Below are 20,266 nucleotides of genomic sequence, written 5' to 3'. Positions count from 1 at the left end.
TTTAAAATCACGGAAAACACGCCAACTCCATGTTACTTTTCTTCCCCTTTGTGAACTTGTCTTGGCTGTCGCCATAGAAGAAAAGCAATTCCCAGGTTGACCAGGTTTTTGAACGAGCCCTGTCGGCTTGTTGCTTGACTTTGCTGTGCTTCTTCATCTCCATTGCTGTAGCTAGCTGAACGCTTTGCTGCTGAAACCTGATCCCACTCCACAGGTTCTGTAGCCACACCCTCCATTCCCAGTACAGAAAAGAGTGTAGAAGAAGAAACATTCTGAGGAATACTGATACCGCCGATGTGCGCTAAGACAGAGACTTCCAGTGTATCATAAACATGATTGGTTATAAAACATAGCTATTTTATTATATTTTCAAGGTAAATATCTTGCGTAGTATGCCTGTAATAAAAATACAGTAGAATCCACTTAATTGCCGAATCTTGGTAAATGGTAAAATGGACTGCATTTATATAGCGCTTTACAATTGATGCCTCTCATTCGCCAGAGCAGTTAGGGGTTAGGTGTCTTGCTCAAGGACACTTCGACACGCCCAGGGCGGGGTTTGAACCGGCTACCCATCCGACTGCCAGACAATCGGTCTTACCTCCTGAGCTATGTCGCCCTATCTTGAACCATTTCCCATTACCCTAAAACATTATCGCATATTTTGGACATTTCCATGGAATTATGTCCAATTACAGTGCGTAATGATCTTTCTATAGGCTATGTGTTAAAAGTCGGCAGATGCCTCATGAATGAACTGGCAATTGTGCTATAAAGACACAAAACCGGCTAAATTTACAAAGGTAGGCAGTTTCTGTTGAAAGTAGCGGATGCTTGAGTGGTACGCGAAGTTGTTGCACCCTGTATATTGTCTCATTCTTTTATGCAATTCAGTGGATTCTACTGAAGTTAATTTTGCTTGTACACCTGAAAGCAGTCAAAACTAAAAAATAAAAAACCTGGAATACAGTGCCATTTATGATTATATAGTGCATGGATAAGTAATTATTTGTCTTACCGTTTTGCGTGATTTCTGCTATAGGCGACTTGAAAAAAACGTAGGCACCCCGGTAATAATGTGTTTAACTGTTACGCTGGTAAAAAATGTAAGTTGCTCTTTCACTGTCTCCTGAGCTGGTTGGTAATATTTCAGTGCGTCTCTGGGGAGGATAATTTCAGTCCGGCAGTGAAGTGGGTTTTGAAGATCGAATGAGCAGTCATCCTGATGGCTAACAAAGTGTGGTGGGTGGGAGGAGGAGGGGACTTTTATTGTGACAGGATTCCTTAGCTTGCTGAATTTTTTTGCTGTTACTCCCTGTTCCACTGTTCCGAGCAGGAGCTGGATATTTCTGGAGATGCTGGCGCTTGTTGGCTGTGTTTGGAGAGCCACATGGGATTTTGAGTTTTTTTTAAAGAGTTTGTCTATGTTGTATCTCTTTGGTGGTGAAATGTTGATTGTGTTCAGTTCTGCAGTGTTTCTGGTTCTTCCCATGATCCCATGGGATAATGTAACATAATAGACATGCCAGACATGCCTGGGGCGGGGTGCACAGATTCCACACTACAGGCGTATGTGGCATGCAGGTTTAAAATTATTTCAGGCAAATTATGTCAATTCTGAATCATTCTGAACATGTTGGCTGGGGGAGGGTGTTGGTGTGGGTTGAAGGTCATCTTTAGTGGCCACTCTGGAGTATTTTTCCTCAACTCTCAATGCTAATTTTGTTCTGGTTGTTTGCAAAGGTCCGTAAAACTGAGGAAATCCAGTACTACCCATTACTACTCTTTGCCAGCATGGCACCTGTGGGCCAGTGAACCCTTATCGCATAAACTGAAGCTCGGCAAGGTCATACTGTTTTGTGTCATTGGTCATTGGCCTTCTTTTAAGGAAGACCGTAGTATAAAAGATAAACAGAGAAGTCGGAGAAGCTCAGCTCATTTGTGATGATTTATATGACAGCCCAATGCTTAGTATTTGTGCACTGGTTGTGCCCTTCATTGGTCTAATGTTGTGCTCTCTCTTGCTCTGATTTTTACAGCTGTGTTCCTGGGATCTTACTGCATAAGAGAGGCTCTGAGTCATAGAACTTGGGAGACACCGTACACGCTACTTTGCGAGTTGGTAAGATGATGTAATTATATAATTCTCTGTCTTTTTCCGGTTCCTGATGGGACTGATGGTAAAATGTTTGACTGCAGGTCACGTGACAGGAGACTGATATGGGCATCAGTTATGAAAATATAGAGACTTCTGGGTGGTGGTAATAGCCTATTATTGAGATGGGATAGTTTTGTACAATCCTATAATGGGGTCATCCGGTAATGTGGTTTTTCTTTACATTGGCCGCATATAGTTAGTTTTTTTCATTTCTTGTGTTTGTGTGTATGCGTGTGTGCTTGAATGCGTGTGTTGTTATGTGAATGGTAGCTTTTTGTCTCAGTGACACAGCTGCAGAGAGAGAGATGAAGGGATGGTGGGGTTACGTGCTGTGGGGAGTAGAGCTGGGCTGTGGGGGACAGGATCAGGTTTTGGCTCTGGGCCTACAGCCAAAGAGGCTGGCGCGCTCAACGACGGTCTGGAGTAGAGCAGTGCGCTCAGGATTTAATGTGAATGTTCTCAGTAAGCAGTGCACTTTAGGCACAGTAGATCACAGTGTACTTAGGATACAGTGGGACTGTAGGACGCAGTGTGATAAAGAACACTTAGGACACCGTGTGCTGAGGACGCAGTGTCGTAAAGCACACTCAGGACGCAGTGTACTCAGGATGCAGGTGCAGTGTAATAAAGCACACTCAGGACGCAGTGTACTCAGGATGCAGGACGCAGTGTAATAAAGCACACTCAGGACACAGTGCTCAGGAGGCAGTGTAATAAAGCACACCCAGGACGCTGTGTGCTCACAAAGAAATCTTTACTGTCATGTCCCTGGTATGTTAAACTTGGTGGAGCTTAATGTTGCTGTCAGGTCTGCCCCCAACCCTTAGCTGTTTCCATAACTACCAAACATTTTGAAGTTTTATCATTTCTGGGGGGTTTTTATTGTGATTTCCAGTATTCAGATGGGTCTCTTCAGGGAGGAATAATTGATTTTTTGTCTCTATGCTCTTAAAATCCACCCTTTTATTGCGTGAATGTCACTGCTTCCCTGCTTACTACAGTTTGACCTTCTCAGCTATTATGCTTGTGCAGTACAGTGATTCACACTTGCTTCTTTTCTATGGGGTTTGTTCCTCTCCTGTGACCCATTTACAACAATACACTGCTCTCTTGTGTGTATTGTGATTCGTACATGTAAATTAGTTGCTATATCAGTAAACAAAAGCAGCCCTTGCCACAGCTACTCTGCTGAGTGAATAACACTGGTGTGTCCCTCTGTCTGCAGGTCTGGCCAGGGGCATTGTGGGAAAGGGGGACCCTTTAAAACGAAGGTGATGAAGGAACCTTCCAGAATCAGAGACCAAGGTGAGTCGGTTGGGGGGAGTGGTGTGTAGCTCAGACAGGAGGGGATGGGGGCGGTGGTGAGGTGGGGGCGTGTGGCAGGTAATATTACCGTTTGGATTATTTAAAAATCTATTTATCCTTGATTAAATTACGGACTTGTCTTCTGTTGTGCTTGTGAGCATAAATGTTGTTGGATTTCAGGTGGACCTAAGGTGGACGTGGCCAGGCAAGGTGATGTGTCCAGGAGAGAGGCAGATACTGAAGGGACCAATGAGAGTTCGGAGGTGTTGAAAGACCCCCAAAGCGCCGACCCGTCCCCGGCCGCAGTAGAATCAGGGGGCCCTCCCCTCGATTCGGCCTTCGACAGCAATGGACTTAACCTCAGCACACACCACCGGGGGGCGCCCCTGTGCAGGACTAGTGGCTCACCCTCAGACCCCTCTCTGCTGGGACACGCCTCCAAAGCCCTCCCCTCCTCCACGTCGGCACGGGCCCAACAACCAGGCCCTGGAGGAGGAGGAGGAGGAGCGGGCGCGGGGTCGGGGGCTGCCGAGGGGGCGAGGGCGGAGTCGGAGGCGAAGGACAGCGCGACTCGGGACGCCCTGCCGCCCGCCACCGTACATCACGCGCGGAAGACGATGGCCAGGCCCGCCTCCGTTCAGACCGTACTGCAGGTAACCCGCAACGCTGCCTGCGGTGCATTTCTCTGTGCTGGTTCTGTGATCCGGGAGGATGCTGTGGTGTAATGGGCCCACACTGCTGGCTCAGTGCCTTGGGCATGAGGGCAAATTCAGTGACCTGCCTGTAGGACCCACGGGTTCATCATTTGCTCACTGCTGGGATCTTCATGCAGAGCAAATTGGCTAGCTCAGTGAAAATTCTCATAACCGGTAAGGAACTACATAAATGGATGCTATCCTGTTCCACACCAGATATGCTCTGGTCATGTGCTGTCGAGACCTTCATCCACTGCTTTGGACTATTCAAACCAGCTACTCAGCTTGACATTAATAGATTAATTTAATAGGCGCTTCATAACCATTTTTTTTTACCCCTTTTTACAATGTGTGTGATCAAAATTCAAGAATCAAGTGACATTAAGTGCATAATCTATATTAATTTTTTTCTTGTTATATGTTATTAAACATATAATTAATATTCTTATTAATATTTAAAAATATTTTTATTATTTTATTTGTAAAATTGTGCCAAGATCTCATGAATAAACATTGAGGTCTTTCTTTTTTCCCTTTTTATCTGTTCTTTTTTTGATGCCATTTGTTTTTTCTTTTACTCCTATTTTCTATTCTACTGTCAGTTCATGGAGCCTCTCTCCCATACGTTCCTCTCCTGTCAGCTCTCAGCAGTGAGAATTCCACGCTCAGTGTGAAAAAGACCATGCATTCCCTTCTGTCCTTTAAAACATGAAAACAAGATTTTCTTTAGCATGTTTCTTTATTATCGATTCAAACCCTATCTTTTTGAAACAGTAAGTGAAATTGCCATTCAGCTTCTTCCAGTCAATACATCAGGTTGCGCTCACTGAATTTTTTTTTTGGTTGTTTTCTTGAAGCTTTTGAACAGGGAGCAAAAAGAATTGAACAGCGAGAGAGAGGAGAGCCGGGGCAGGCCGGAGGCGGAGCAGGCGCTGCAGACGTCCTCCTCCCAAATCCAGCCGTCCCAGAGCCCCGCCGACCCTCCTGCACCCCCCGGCCCCCCCGCTCTCCCCGCCAGGCCACAGGCAGGTCAGTCTCCTCCGGGCTCGTTGCTCTTTGTCCTCGTGTTTGTCCCAGAATCCCACTGGATTCTTGTCCTAGCGCGGCCCAAGATTTGGAGGCCTGAACGTTTTCATGAAATGTTGCGTACTATTATTTTGAAATTTTCTTCCCTTTTTCTTTTTCTACTCCATTTCGGAATTGCTAATGGTGCACCTTAAGTCCCCACTATGCATTAAATTCTCATTGGTAGCACTGCAGCTGCACCATGTGCATTCTGTGTCCATGAGACAGTGACTGTTTGACACACATTACTACGGGAACTTATTGCCGACTCGGAGGAGAGAGAAATCTGTCACCGGCAGAAGCTGCTAACCAGTGGGGACCTGGCACATTGTTTGAAGTGTATAACGTAGCAGGATCCGGTGGAACCCTGGCTGACTTTAACTCCCCCCCTACGCCTGACAGGGCGTGGCCAACTGTGTCCAGGCACTGCAGGCTCCAGGTCACAGTCAGTTTGTTACAAAAGACCTGGAAGGTTTAACTCTTGGCATCGTGACGTGTTCAGAAATGTATTGGTTTGTAACGTAATGGATTGTGTGGGCACTACTTTAGAATGACCTATGATGACCTAGGTGGATGTTGCTGAGTTCTTAAGGCTTCAACGCCCCTCTTCCCCTACAGCGACCGCTGCGACCCGAAAGAAGAAGAGGAAGATGGGGACCTACAGCCTCGTTCCTCGCAAGCGACCCAGAACACTGAAGCAGCGCTCCCTGCTGGACATGTTCAAGGACAACGGGCAGGCTGCCGCAATTGCGCAAGTAAGACCAGGGACTGAACTGACTCCGCCGTCACAGTGCAGAATGAGGCCAGTGCACTGCTACGAAGGCCTGGAGGGTGATGTCACCTCTGAGTGTTGATGTGAGGTTAAATACGGTGAAAAGATTCAGCATCAGGTTGTTCAATGGTTTGTTCAAGCGCTGTATCCAAATAAACAAGGCGACAGGTGGGCTAATTGAAAAGGCATCCTCCAGAAGTAATGGGTTGCCTCACTAGGCCTTAATTGTTTAATCAATCCTGTATGAAAACAAAACACAACATTTATTTTAATGTTTTATTGTACTACCTCCTTTCAACTACCTCCTTAAAGTTGTAAAGCACTTTAAATGAAAACTACTCTAAAGAAGTCAAGATACCTGTCGTTAGAAAGTTAGTTTGGCTCCTGGCTTTACCACTTAGGTTGTTTGCTTAGATTTAAACAATTCCATTTTTGTCCTTTGCTGCAGTTCGCCATATTGACATATAACTGCTGCTGTGAGATATTTCATCATGCGTTTGGGAAATGACAAATGTTCCATATTTTAAAAAGTGCGCGTCCCCGTGTGCAAGCTTCCTGCATTGCATGAGGTGTCGCTGTCCTGAGTCTCCCGCAAACTGAACCGAGGCCCGTCTTTTACCTCTCACCTCTTTGCCCCGTCGGAAAGGGGAGCCCTCAGGTGAACGGAGAGCGAGCCGAGAACGAGTACGAGGAGGAGTCCGAGGCCTCGGAGGAAGAGGGACCGCAGGCGGGCGGCGACCGTCCCGGGACGGGGGCGGAGGAGGCGGCGAGCGTGACGTCGCGAGAGGAGGACGACGCAGCCGAAAGTCACGCTCAGGTTGGCCTCACACCTCGACCGGGTCGCCACACTCCCCCCACCTGCCCCGGCCCACCCCACAGCAGAGTCACGCTTGTGCTGGAGTTCATTGCTGACTGAAGTAATGCTGTTGCTGCTGAATAATTCAAATAATGCATTGTGTGTTAAACGGAAATGTAATGATTATGATTCTGCACTTTGCTTATATAGCGTGTTTTTGGAATCTGAGGGTGACAGGTGGAACTTGCACAACAGTAATTGGCAGCGTCCTCCCATTGGCGGAATGTGAGCTGGAAAGACTTCTGGAAGAACAAATCCAGACAGCAAATAGATGCTCAGGTGTAGGGGTCAGAAGGGAGACTGTGGTGTATATATACCAGGAACACCCTTCTGTTCTTGGCATTAAGAGCCCTGTGAAGTCAGACACAGAAATCTGTATTGACCTCAGTCAGTGAGGACCTGGGTACTGCAGGGCTCACCGGAAGTCAGAAGCTTTGTCTTCTTTTATCAGGCGGAAGGCCAGGAGTGGGAGAAGTCTGGCGATGACGGGGAAGTGGAGGGAGATGACTCCGATCTGGTGAGCCACTGAAAACTGCCTCCCTTGCAAAGAATAAACTTTCCTCCCACTGAAGGCAGTCGTTGAAGGCAGAGCAGCTCCAGTGTGCTGAGGGGCAAAATAAGGTCTGATATACCCCCCCGTTCTTCCCGAAAACCTCAGCTTGTGGAGACTTACATCAGACCCTAATGCGGTAACTCGATTCGGTAGCGCTGCTCGCGTTCGAGGAGCGAGACAGCAGGAACATTTGTTGATTGTATCAGTATTCTCTGCTTCTCATCTGTTTCCTTTGGAGACTGATCTGACAGATAAAGGAAGTCTGAATGAAAAAATATCTCTGGCGGTGAAACGAGCCTCTATTGGACGAGACACAAGCCGCATCTTTTGTTTTTCGATCTTCTGATGCAAACTGAACACACTTACCTCTGGAGACTGGCCCACAACTCCCCAGACTTGGCTGTCTACCTTCAACACTTCTTTCTGTTGTTTCAGGATTTGCTGTGATAGTAGTATAGTAATGTAATGGTGTGTTTTTTAAAAATAATTTGACAGAATCTTTTCTGTGTTTCTGCTGCTTGTTTGTATTTCTCATGGTAACATTGTGGTTTCTGCCAAGTGCCAATATTTATGTAATGTAATCAAATCAATAGCTTTTTTATCAGAGTGATACTGAAGCCTGCATTATGTAACTAGATCAGTGACTGGCTGTGTTCTGTCCTTCCCACCCCCACCCCCCCACCTTGCCTTGTCAGAGTTCGGAGACGGGGCTGAATAAACCGTCGAAACAGACCGGACCGAGTGACAGCCCACGACCCTCAAGGAAATGCAAGGAGAAGATGAATGGCAAGACGGAGGAGCTCTCGGGTAACATCATCATCATCATCATCAACGTCATCATCACCTTAACCATAATTGCGTTACATTGCATTATCATTCATTTAGCGAGTGCTCTTATCCGCAGCAACTTACAAAACAATGAACGTGCATGCATTCATAAGTTTTATAAGACAATAAATAAAAAGTAAAAGACCAATAATAAAAATTATAGTTACTACTCTTGGAATCAGTAAGTGTGCAACAACGTGTTGCCAAAATATAATCTGAAATGATAAACCTATAACAAAATATCCTGGGCCAAATGAATGGCATAAACAGTAATTAAATGAGTGAAATAATGCCAGAGCACTTCATCGCAGCTAACAAAAGAGGACTAAATAGGTGCTTCATTGCCAGGACAGTGCAAGGTGCATAAAGATGGCTTCTGAAAGCTAGAGCACTCAAAGTTCAGAAATGCAGTGCCTGTTTCACTCTGGGGAAGTCGTCCCAGACTTTATAAAGTCACTCGCCCTGTTTCAATAAAAAAAAAAAGTGTGTTTCTCAGCTTTGAGTGTTCCAGAACTCCTTATCTTAGGTTAGTCCTTATCTGGGTGAGGATCAGTGTATGGGTCTTCATTTTGTTTTTCTCTCACACCCTCTCTTGCTGCATCCCTGTTTTTCTCTCTCTGTAGCTCTGTCTCTTTGCCCGGCCGCCGAGGCCCACGCTGAAGAAGACATTAATAATGGATCCACCGAGCCGGAGGGCCAGACTGAAGCAGGCATTAATAATGGATTCACAGACCCAGAGTCCCAGGCTGAGGCGAACATCCATAATGGATACACGGAGTTGCCGCTGGACTCCCTGGATCTTAAAGCCCAGGAGGAGTTGTTCTCTGCCCAACAGGAAGGTGGGAAACACACGCTCGCGGAGGCAGTGAGAGCTGTCTAACATGTACAAACACACACACACACATGCGCGCACACACACACACACACACACACACAAGGGAGGCTGTGAGGGCAGTCAAACATGCACAAACGTGAATGCACATACTCACACACACGGGAGACTGTGAGAGCCATGTAATACGCACATACACACACGGTGGTGTGTGAGAGCTGTGCTACATACACTTTACAAGAAGTTGTGTGACTTTACTCAAGAGGACACTTCTTTAACTGGTTTTTCATGGGTGGAAAATTCTTTTTTCAAATGCTGAACATGGACCAAACATTTCCCTCACATTTTCCTTTTTTATTACTTGTAAATGGATGTATAGTATTATACATCTGTTGTGTGCTTGTTTAAACAGCTTGAATTCATTCTTAAAGTATTCATATTATTTCTTATTCTGTCTCTGTTGGGCAGTACGCCATTTTTTATTATAATGAATGACGTTAGTACTTTTCCAGTGCATCTCTTTCATTGGAGGGCTAACAGTCTATGGTGGGCTGCATTTGGCAGATGACCTCCAGTTAAATAGCTCTGCTCAAGGAGTCACGAGAGCAGTATTTCAGACTAATGACTGCCTGGTCCTCAGTTGTTTGGCGCTGAAGAACAGAGGGGTTTCCATCACATTCTGAATTTGCCTTCCCTAGCCCATGAGAGTTGTTCAATTTGGTCCCTCAGGTCCTTCATATCAGCTATTAAAGTAAAAAAAAAAAAACCATCTGTACTTTAATATATTCGGCTTTGTGCTGGAACTGTTTTTTTTCTTGGATTGCATATTCTTTGTGAGACAGCAATGTGCCTGGAACTGGAAAAGTAGCCCAGGATGAGGTTGAATCCACTGCTAAGCATCAAAACTAACTAGGAGGGCTTGCAATCATACCAAAGGCCAACACTGGTGGTGCTCCCCCTGGTGGTCGTAGTTATGTTTAATTATTGGCAAAAGTTTTTAATTTGGATCAGTAGATTCCTAACAGACTCATGCTAATGTGAACACTGTGGCTGTTCTTATGGTGCAGATTGTACAACAGTGTTTGTGAACAACATTGTGACAATGAGAGCACCCTATTTCCCATTTCAATTTCCTGTATGGATAAGCTTCTAAGACAGAGGGTGATATATCTATACATTGGTGTGCAGTGGACTAGACATGTAAACAAATGGTGCTCCTTAGTTTAGCTTTGGTATGAATTGGCGAATTGGTTGCAGTCTGTCTTAACCCAGTTTTATTAGTCCTGGGAACAATGATGAACAGATTAGTGGGCGGTGGTGCTGGTTAATTGGTTAATGATTAAATATTGGCATGTAATTAAAAAACTACAGGTTCCATTCCCAGGCAAGACCCTGCCATTGTACTCTTGAGCAAGGAACTTAACCTGTATAAATAAACCAGCTGTATAAATGGATAAATATGTAAAAATTCAAAAGCTGTGCAAGTCGCTCTGCATAAGTCAGCTACAGTAAATACCTCTAGCGTAAGGTAATGTAATGTAGTGGTTTGGTTTGCATCCTGGTTTCTGGTATAGGATAAATCTTTATTCTTTACAAGTGTCAGCGTCACTGTCAAGCAACAAAATGCTTCACCGCAGGTGGAAGAGTAAGCATGGCCAGAGTGAAGGTGTGTGTGTTGGGGGGGGGGCGCAGGGCGCAGTGCATACTTTTTTCATGACTGGTGACCTCTGCTTTGAGTGATGACTACTTTGATGGCTAATTTTGGCTGTTCCACCATTGAGTTATAGTCTGTAATCCATTCTGAGTTCAGCGTACTGTCTGGATTCAAAGATTACTGCCCCCTGGTGGAAACTCTAGGTAATGTCCAGAGATAAATCTGTCCCCCGGTGGAAGTTACCATATCAACAGAAGTTGCTAGAAATTTGTCTTGCACTTGCTCGTTGATCAAGACAACATTAAAACCCAAATATACTCATATATTAATTTCAAAAGGGACATGCTTGCTGTCATTTGGCATACATGTCAGTAGTGTGGCTGGACATATCAAGGTTTAGGAATCAACCTGCAAAATGTTTCCATTGGCATGCAGTTAGAGCCAACAAAATACTTTCCCATGGTTTAACTGTGACACACGTTGGCTTCATTCTGTGGGCTTAAACTTGATTTCAGTCTCCCTGCTATATGCTATGTTACAAACAATGCAAATGCTAACAGGCTTGCATTACTATTAGCAATAATAACGATACCGTGTCAGAGTACTGTTGGTGATTGGGTGAGTTGCGCGTTTTGTGTGCGCAGGTGAGTGTTCAGGGGCGGAGATTTCGGAGACGGACACGGTGCCAGAGCTGCCCCTCTGCAGCTGCCGCATGGAGACGCCGAGGCGGCGGGAGATCCTCTCACTGTCGCAGCGGCGGTGCATGGCCACCGAGAGCATGGACGGGCAGGTACGGGCAGCACTGTGCCCTCATCGGCCTCGGGCACGGGGCACTGGCACAGAAAGTCTCTATTCCGCAAGAGCGGCAGACTCAGACGTCATCATCACACACATCTAACGTTGCCCATTAGTAGACTCTTTCTCATTTTCTCTCCCCCCCGCCCCCCAATGCTCTGTCTAATTTACTCCCTGTGTCCCTCTCATAAGTTATCCATTTATCAGTTTATCTGTGTCAAATTCACAGTCATGATAATAGAGGTGATTAATAATATGTAGATTAAATGTGACAGCCTTCAGACTCAAGACAAAAATTCAAGACACAGAAAAACAAAACAAATACCATGAATATTGTCAATAATATTGACCCTAGATGTTGTGGGAATAGTAATTTATTTGGTTTCTTTCTTTATTTCTTTTTTTTTCTGAAAAAACATAGCCTGCACATTGTAGCTAATGATAAATGTTCCCATTTTATAATCAAAACAACGTTTTATCCCAAACAAGGAGGAGGGAGGAAAACCAGTTTGGGTTGATACATCGACGTTTTAATTATTAAATGGGAGAATTTTTGATTAGCTACAGTGTGCAGACCATGTTCTTCCCTATCGATTCACATTCTAGCCGGCACCTGTATCAGCAGTGTATTGGATTTGCGTGTTCTTACTTTCTCCCTGTCTTTCTCCCGCCCGCAGCTGAGCCGGTGTCAGAACGCCGCGGTGAAGTATGAAATGATGCGGCCCTCCAACGCGGTGCCGCTGCTGGTCCTGTGCGAGGTCCACCGGGCTGGCATGGTCCAGCACCAGTGCTGTCCCGGCTGCGGCTTCTTCTGCCAGGCGGTGGGTAACGACGCCAGTGGGCGGGGTTTACTGTTCGACCAGCGCCACGTGACAATCGGCTCTGTTTGAGATAATGCCGATAAATCCATGCATTTAATTGCTAGACACATTCTTCAGATGGAGCGATAGATGACGGGATTGACAGATGAGAGGAAGAGACAAGTTCTTCATTTCACTGTTGCTTTGCCACCGTCGCAGGGGACCTTCATGGAGTGCCAGCCGGGCAGGAACATCTCTCACCGTTTCCATGGCGACTGCGCCTCGGTGATGAGGGGCCAAAGCTACTGCCCTCACTGTGGGGAGGACGCCAGCAAGGCCAAGGAGGTCACCGTCGCCAAGGCTGACACCACCTCCACTATGCCCCTCCCCCACGGACCGGAAAAGCCAGTCCTCTTCGAGGGCAAGGCTGACACAACCAGTGGAGGGAACGACCACAGCCAGGGAAGGTAGGGAATTCAGCGCACTGTTAATGTTGGTTTAATGTTATAATATTTTAATCACTCACTCAGTCAGTCAAACCGGTATTTATTGCTCTTTTTGGGCAGTCTCTTTTATGGGATAATTATGTCAGAACATGTAAGAGAGCATTTTACACTTTAATTTCAAAACATGTTTTTCAATGTCCTATTGAGAGAATAATAAAATACATTGGTGTAGTCCTATGAAGAAAAATCCTGTGAAAATACTACTTAATGCAGTAGATACATGTGTGGCCTACCCGTACAGTAATTAGTTATATTAAATAAATGGTGCAATGCACACAGTTGTAGGTAAACAGCAGACAATGTTATTCATATTCATTACTCAGAATTAGTGTCAATTTACCACTTTTCCATTTATTCCAATATTCATTTACCGCACTTTTGCCTTCATTCAATTTACCAGCTGGCTGCTGTGCACTTCTGCTTATACTTGAGTCTCCATGGTAACAACAGCAGCGTGTCCGAGACTGTCCAATAGTGCAGCTGGGGAAAAAATTAATCAGAAGCTAATTTATTTGTGTTTAAAGTATTACATTTTAATTGTCTTTTCATTTTATTTGATTTGGTTTGATTTTGAGTGCAAAAATTCCCATACTCTTAAGTTATGGACCATTTCTTTTTACCCGCTATGACAGGAACATAAATCATTTGATTATGTAACCTGCATAGCGTCACTGTGTCGGCAAATGTATTTTACGGATGCTAAAATGTTTACCTGCTTATACATTTGGTGCGTTTGGTCAGAAAGTGGTCCCTTCTACGGCTGTCATTCTGTCCTTAGATTTTTAAATAGTTATTGTACTCCGGCTTCAGTCATGCAGTTTTGATGCACTTGCAGTGTATGTGGCTGAATTACATTACATTACATTACAGGCATTTAGCAGACGCTCTTATCCAGAGCGACGTACAACAAGTGCATTAGTTCAAAGTGCAGAGGTGCAAAAGAAACACACTAGAGTTAAGTAAAGATCGTAGTGCCAGAAGTGACCACAGATCAGGACTCCAACCCTGTAGAGTAACCTGTTCAGCAAACAATCCTACTAAGTACAAACTAGCACTGGAATCACATTTGCCTAATCAGACAAAAACAATCCTGCCAAACTAACGTAATCATATTACCCTAACTAGGTACATTGAGCTGAACTATAGGCTAGGGAGGGGTGGGGAGAGGTGCAGCCTGAAGAGATGAGTCTTTAGTCTGCGTTTGAAGGTAATTGGCACTCAGGCGTTCCGGGTTCTGACAGAGAGGGGCCTGTGTCTGTGTGTCCTCAGCCCAGCTCACCTCCAGCCGTCTGGCGAGGAGAGGCCCTCGTCCTCGCCATCAGAAACACCAAATGTGCCTCCTTTCCCCTGTGGGTCCCAGATGGGGGCTTTGGCTTTAGCGGGGGGGCTGGGACCAGCTAAAGAGAGTCTGGAGAATATCCTCGTGGCCCTGGATGCAGAGAAGTACGTTTTTTTTAAATCAATAATTCAGACCTGTTATATAAAAAATACTGGTAGGTAGTTAGCTTCTTCAATGCTAAAGTATTGACATATACAGTCCATGTGAAAGAGTATTTGCCCCATTCCTGATTTCCTCTATTATTGCATATTTTTCTCACTGAATGCTTTCTGATCTTTAGACAAAATGTAATATTAGACAAAGGGAACCCAAGTAAACACAAAACACATTGTTAAAAATATTATTTCATTTATTTAATGAAAAAAATTATCGAACACCCATATCACTCGTGAAAAATGAATTGCCCCCTTAGTTACTCAATGAACCAATTAATTTGATTGATAATTAGATTCAGTTGATTGAGCACAGCTGGGCTTGATTGCTGCCTTTTGAATATAAACCTCATTCATATTGAAGCTTACTGTCAGAGTAAAGTAGTCTCCACAAAGTTTCTACAAGCACTCTATGCCACAACCAAAAGAAATTCCACAAGAGATGAGACAAAATGTTGTTGAAATATATCAGTCTGGAATGGGTTGCAAAGCCATTTCTATGGCTCTGTGGCTCCACCAAACCGCAAAGAGAGCCATTGTCTCCAAATGGAGAACACCTGGATTGGAGGTGAATCATCGAAGGAGTGGTTGACCTGCCAAAATTTTCTCCAAAAGTGCAGCAACAACCCATCCAGAAACAAAAGATCATCCAGAGAACTGCAGGCCTCTCTATGGTCAGTGTTCATGACTCCACAATAGGGACAGATGAGTCAGAAGTGGACCTATTTGGACAGCATGGGACCCATTGCGTTTGGCATAAAGCATATACAGCATTTCACAGTGAGAACATCATATCAACAGCCAAACGTGGTGGTGGTAGTGTGATGGGGTGGGGATGCTTTGTTGCCCTGGGACCTGGACGACTTGCCATTATAGAAGGAACCATGAATTCTTCCCTATATCAGAAAATGAGAAGGTCCAGTCATCTCTCTGTGAGCTGAAACTGAAGTGTAATTGGGTTATGCAGCACAACAATGATCCAAAACACAAAAGCAAGTCCACATCTGAACGGCTGAAAAGAAACTTGGAGTGACCTAGTCCTAGACAAGTCCTGACTTGAATCCAATAGAGATCGCAAGACCTGAATTAAAACGGGTCTGCAAGGAAGAGCGGGATAAAAATTTATCCACAGAAATACAGAAGGCTGATATTAAATTATACGATGCATTTGGTTGCAGTTATTGCTGCTAAAGGTGGTGCAACCAGTTAAGTATAAGGGGACAGTTATGTTTTCACATGGGTGATATTGATGTTTGATAACTTTTTCATTAAAAAATTTTGTTTTGTGTTTACTCTGGTTACAGACCAAGGCCTGTAACCAGCTCTGCCCCAATGGCCTGTAGGCACTGCTACACTAAAGACCTTGTCAGATTTGCCACTTACTGCTTTTCGTTTTAGGCCAAAGAAGCTGAGGTTTCACCCAAAGCAGCTGTACCCTTCTGCCAAACAGGGGGAGATCCAGAAGGTCCTGCTAATGCTGGGTAAAAGGACACTGGCCTGCTGCTATCTGGGATGGGATGGGGGGAATGATTCAGTTTTGGACGGGTGCCTATGATCTGCTGGGACTCATGTGACAGATGATTGATGTACCATTTACTTTAACACACCAATGTTATTCCACATCTAAGACCGTGTTGGAAAAATGTTTCTACTGTTAAACTGCACATATTTTCACCTTGAATTCCCAGCTGGGAATTTTGGCTTTTCTGTACCCATTTAATTATTGTGCTTTTTGCTCCAGTGTTTTTTATTCAACGCATGACTCATTGCCCTGCATTGCCCTGCACATTGCTCTAGATTTGAGCATCTGCTCTGCTTTGCTGATGATGATGGTGGTGGTGGTGGTGGTGGTAATAATAATGATGATGATGATGAGTCTATCTGCATGTTGTTATTTTGCTCCAGTGGACGGGATCGATCCAAACTTCAAGATGGAGAACCAGAGCAGGCGCACTCCTCTGCATGCGGCAGCCCAGGCTGGCCACAGGGAGATCTGCCACATACTCCTGCAGGTGGAGCAGAGGGTGGGAGGGAGGGGTTCAGTGCAGAGGGGGCAGGAAAGATTGAGGGGTACAGTGCAGGGTGGGGAGGCTTCAGTGCAGAGGGGCAGGAAAGATTGAGGGTACAGTGCAGGGGTGGGGGAGGGCTTCAGTGCAGAGGGTGGTAAAGAGCAGGTTCAGTGCAGAGGGGGCAGAAAGATTGAGGGGTACAGTGCAGAGTGGCAGAAAGATGAGGGTACAGTGCAGGAGGTGGGAACAAGGACGGTACAGTGCAGGGGTGGGATGGAGGGGTTCAGTGCAGAGGGGGTGGTAAGAAGAGCAGGGTTCAGTGCGGGGGGGGCGGAAGGAAGGATTGAGGGGTACAGTGCAGAGGGGGTGGGAACAAGGGAGGGATACAGTGCAGGGGCCGGGAATGAGGGAAGGGTACATTGCAGGGGGCGGGAAGAAGAACAGGATTCAGTACAGGTGTATGGGAATGAGGGAGGGTTATAGTAGAGGAGGAGGGGGAGGGAAAGAAGGAAGGAGTCCATTGTGGTTTGGGCAGGAGGGCGGGAAAACAGTTTGACACGGACCAAGAATATGAATGAAATATTTTCTGGGCCCTGTTTTGAATGGCATATGTCTGTGGATGGTAAATTCTTTTTGTTCATTGCTGTGAATATTCACATTCTAACATCATCTTTGTTATGCTCAACCGTTAGCATTTTACACTGATTTACATTTTGTTGACTGCACCAATGTTATTCTATGTGAAGTGCAAATTTCATGCATTTGCTTTTTTACAAACAATTCTGTGTGAACGATGATGCTAGGGCATTTCTGGTCAAAACTGGGATAAGAACCTTTGACCTATGACCTCTGACCTCTCTGACCTCTTCAGGCTGGCGCCAACCTGGACATGTGTGACGGTGACCAGAGGACCCCTCTGATGCATGCCTGTGAAAACAACCACCTGGAGACTGTCAAGTACCTGCTGAGGGCGGGGGCCATCACCAGCCATAAGGTGAGTGGACAACCTGCAAACCACACACCCTCTCCACAGGAACCCTCGGTACAGGAGTGGACTTCCTCACAGATGGGATTTACCTGCAGGACGCACTCATACAGCATCTACGCCCAACAGTTCTCTTCTGTCAACCTGAGTAATGATTTCATCAGCTACCTTACTGATGTCTGGAAAATGTTATGTAGAGTTTGTACTGTTCATATTAAGGGTGTGAAATTACCTTTACATTTTGAATCCGCAGGAAAAGAGTTTGGTTGGATATGTAGAGCAAACCAGCACCCTATGTCCAACCAAACAGTCCCCTGCATTATGAGAATTATGAGAATGAATATAAATATTAATATGAAATTAATTATGTGGTGGTGAAGCTAAGCTCTCTCTGCTGTCTCAGGACCTGGATGGCTCCACCTGTCTACACCTTGCTGCTAAAATGGGGCACTATAGCATTGTGCAACATCTCCTGTCCACTGGTCTGGTAGACATCAACTGCCAGGTAATCACACCTCCCTTCCATGCTGTAGCTTGGCAGGTAATTGCTCATGATGACCTTGAGATATTGCACTGATCAGTCAACCAAAACTGTAAGTAGTATGAGCAATTCTGCCTTTTCAAGCACTGTATTACACAATACATATGTTCTCTTTTCTTTGTTTGCGCAGTGATACACTTTTACTTCACTGTTACAGGTAGGTCAGTTCTGAATGACCCCCCCATTCCTGAAGAGTTTGTATCCTAGAGCTTCTGCTGTGTGTCATTGGTTTCAGGATGATGGCGGCTGGACTCCTGTGATCTGGGCGACGGAATACAAACATGTGGACCAGGTCAAGTTGCTGCTGTCCAGAGGGGCTGACATCAACATCAAAGACAAGGTCAGACTTCGAGCCATCCTGCATCATCGTTTTCCCACAATGCACTGCCTTATTTTAAACCAACTATATGAGCAGCAAAAGCTGAATGGTGGATTGTGGTTTAATCGCAAAAAGTTTATGATTAATATGAACAACATCAATGCTCAGCAAGCTCACAACAGGGACATTAATAAAAACGCATTTTTCTCCACTTGAAAAACAGGGCTGCAGGGCTCTTCAAAAATCTATAGCTGCTGGATACATTTCTACATATTGTGAATTTTTCCTTTCTGTTTCTGGAAATGATTACTGCTAGACCGTTTTTGCAGTTGCTAATTATTGTTATATGCCTCTCACTGATGTATGGAATGTTATTAAATGTTTGCTGTTGTTGTTGTTGTTTAATTCTGACCTTTGACCTTTACTTAGGAAGAGAACACCTGCCTTCACTGGGCAGCGTTTTCGGGCTGTGTGGACATTGGCCAAATGCTGTTGGATGGCCGGTGTGACCTCAACGTGGTCAACGTCCACGGCGACTCGCCATTGCACATCGCAGCTCGGGAGAACCGTCTGGAGTGTGTGATGTGAGTAGGCTGGGGCCAAGGTTAAAGAATGGGTTTGGGATTTTTCAGATATTTAACTCTGAGTTCTCTGATAAGGTGAAGTACAGTGTTTTATGAACAGCCATGAGTATTTATGGTGGAGAGTCTTAAGAGTCTTAAGTATCCAATAGCTTGTTTTGAAAAATGTATTTATTTTAATTGATATTGTTCATTTTCCTGCCTTCACTGGTTTAATGGTACAGGAGGGATTTCACAGAACCACTCTGGAGTCTATAGTGGTCCAAGGCAATGTTCAAAATATTGAGTCCAACAATATATCTGATCATGGACTCCTGAGTCTGCCAGTGAACGTACGAATGATGAAAGATTGCGTTACGTGTACATACATTTAGATATGACTGTAAATAGTCACAATTTATGAATGGCCCACTAAGTGGATGTGTTACTGATGGTATATTGAGGAAATAGTTATCCATTGAGAGACCTTTCAGGCCACAGGCTGCAGTTTTGTGCTTGTGCAAGGCTAGCTGCTCTTCCAAGTGATGTGCCAGTCATCAACCCCCCACCCTTTGCAACAGGCTGTTCCTCTCACGGGGCGCAGACGTGAACCAGAAGAACCAAGAGGGAGAGACGCCCCTAGAGTGCTGCATCCCTGGCTCCAAGGTGTGGGCCGACCTGCTGACCAATAAGAAGCTGAGGGAGGCGGGGAGCGTCCATGGCAACCAGAGAGAGAGGGCCCTTAATAGGTAGAGATGCTACTTGATTCATATCCTCATAATCTTCTTGATTTGGTGTTTGTGTTAGCTCAGTACTAGTGTGTGTGCATGCGTATGTGTGCCCGTAGATGCCATTTAACCACCTTTAAGTGTGCACCGGTTGAATCGCACAGTAGGTAGAATGAGGAGAATAGGTAGAATTATTCAGTGTGATCTCCACCACTGTGTTCCTAGTCAAATGTTTTTTGTAGGTTAGCCTTACTGCATATGCGATTCTGGAGGTTTAAGGGTGATATCTCAAAAAGCTGAGAGCAGAACATGGAGATAAGCTGAATGGCCTAATGTGATTTACCATGGCTGCAGGAAAGCATTTTCATGGCTGCTGTAATTGCTGCTAGAAGACTCTGTCAGACAAAAGAAAGTACTGGACCAAATGTAAACTGTATACTACATCTGTTCAATGAAAACATTGTTGAAATCTACAGTTTGGGCTTTCAGGTCATGTAGTACCAGAGATATCAGAGGGAATCAAAGATGACCTTGAAGTACATGCTCAAGGAGTAACACCATGCTTGCAGCACCAAACATTGTTGAATGGAACCTGCAGGCTTAAATGGTCACTGTTGTGTCCCCCTTCCCCCAGGGACATCTCCCAGGGATACGAGAAGATTCCGGTCCCGTGTGTGAATGGGGTGGACAGCGAGCCCTGTCCCGAAGACTACAAATACATCCCAGAGAGCTGCGTCACCTCCCCCATAAACATAGACAGGAACATCACACACTTACAGGTGAGCCCATGACCCATACGTAGACAGGCAGGAAC

The 20,266-nt window shown here is 45.2% G+C and overlaps 1 protein-coding gene across 5 annotated transcripts in view; it reads left to right on the top strand.

The window, feature by feature from the left end:
• The window catches only part of ehmt1a (euchromatic histone-lysine N-methyltransferase 1a), a 44,106-nt gene that overhangs the window by 15,405 nt on the left and 8,435 nt on the right, over window positions 1-20,266 (top strand). For all 5 annotated transcript variants that reach the window (XM_064354488.1, XM_064354486.1, XM_064354487.1 and 2 more), the window contains 21 exons: window positions 2,040-2,122; window positions 3,384-3,463; window positions 3,644-4,116; window positions 5,016-5,187; window positions 5,842-5,978; window positions 6,642-6,812; window positions 7,303-7,368; window positions 8,100-8,211; window positions 8,856-9,071; window positions 11,363-11,508; window positions 12,191-12,334; window positions 12,533-12,780; window positions 14,089-14,262; window positions 15,709-15,791; window positions 16,216-16,322; window positions 17,191-17,313; window positions 17,708-17,809; window positions 18,081-18,185; window positions 18,594-18,748; window positions 19,306-19,473; window positions 20,087-20,231. In XM_064354488.1, the coding sequence (XP_064210558.1) occupies window positions 3,433-3,463; window positions 3,644-4,116; window positions 5,016-5,187; window positions 5,842-5,978; window positions 6,642-6,812; window positions 7,303-7,368; window positions 8,100-8,211; window positions 8,856-9,071; window positions 11,363-11,508; window positions 12,191-12,334; window positions 12,533-12,780; window positions 14,089-14,262; window positions 15,709-15,791; window positions 16,216-16,322; window positions 17,191-17,313; window positions 17,708-17,809; window positions 18,081-18,185; window positions 18,594-18,748; window positions 19,306-19,473; window positions 20,087-20,231 (3,078 nt within the window). In that variant the 5' untranslated portion in view covers window positions 2,040-2,122; window positions 3,384-3,432. The remainder of the gene's footprint in view (window positions 1-2,039; window positions 2,123-3,383; window positions 3,464-3,643; window positions 4,117-5,015; window positions 5,188-5,841; window positions 5,979-6,641; window positions 6,813-7,302; window positions 7,369-8,099; window positions 8,212-8,855; window positions 9,072-11,362; window positions 11,509-12,190; window positions 12,335-12,532; window positions 12,781-14,088; window positions 14,263-15,708; window positions 15,792-16,215; window positions 16,323-17,190; window positions 17,314-17,707; window positions 17,810-18,080; window positions 18,186-18,593; window positions 18,749-19,305; window positions 19,474-20,086; window positions 20,232-20,266) is intronic.

The sequence above is a fragment of the Anguilla rostrata genome, chromosome 10, assembly GCF_018555375.3.
Source record: "Anguilla rostrata isolate EN2019 chromosome 10, ASM1855537v3, whole genome shotgun sequence".
NCBI classification, from domain to species: Eukaryota; Metazoa; Chordata; class Actinopteri; order Anguilliformes; family Anguillidae; genus Anguilla; species Anguilla rostrata.
Note: the sequence above shows the minus strand (reverse complement) of the source record. Positions and strands in the feature narration are given on the sequence as shown.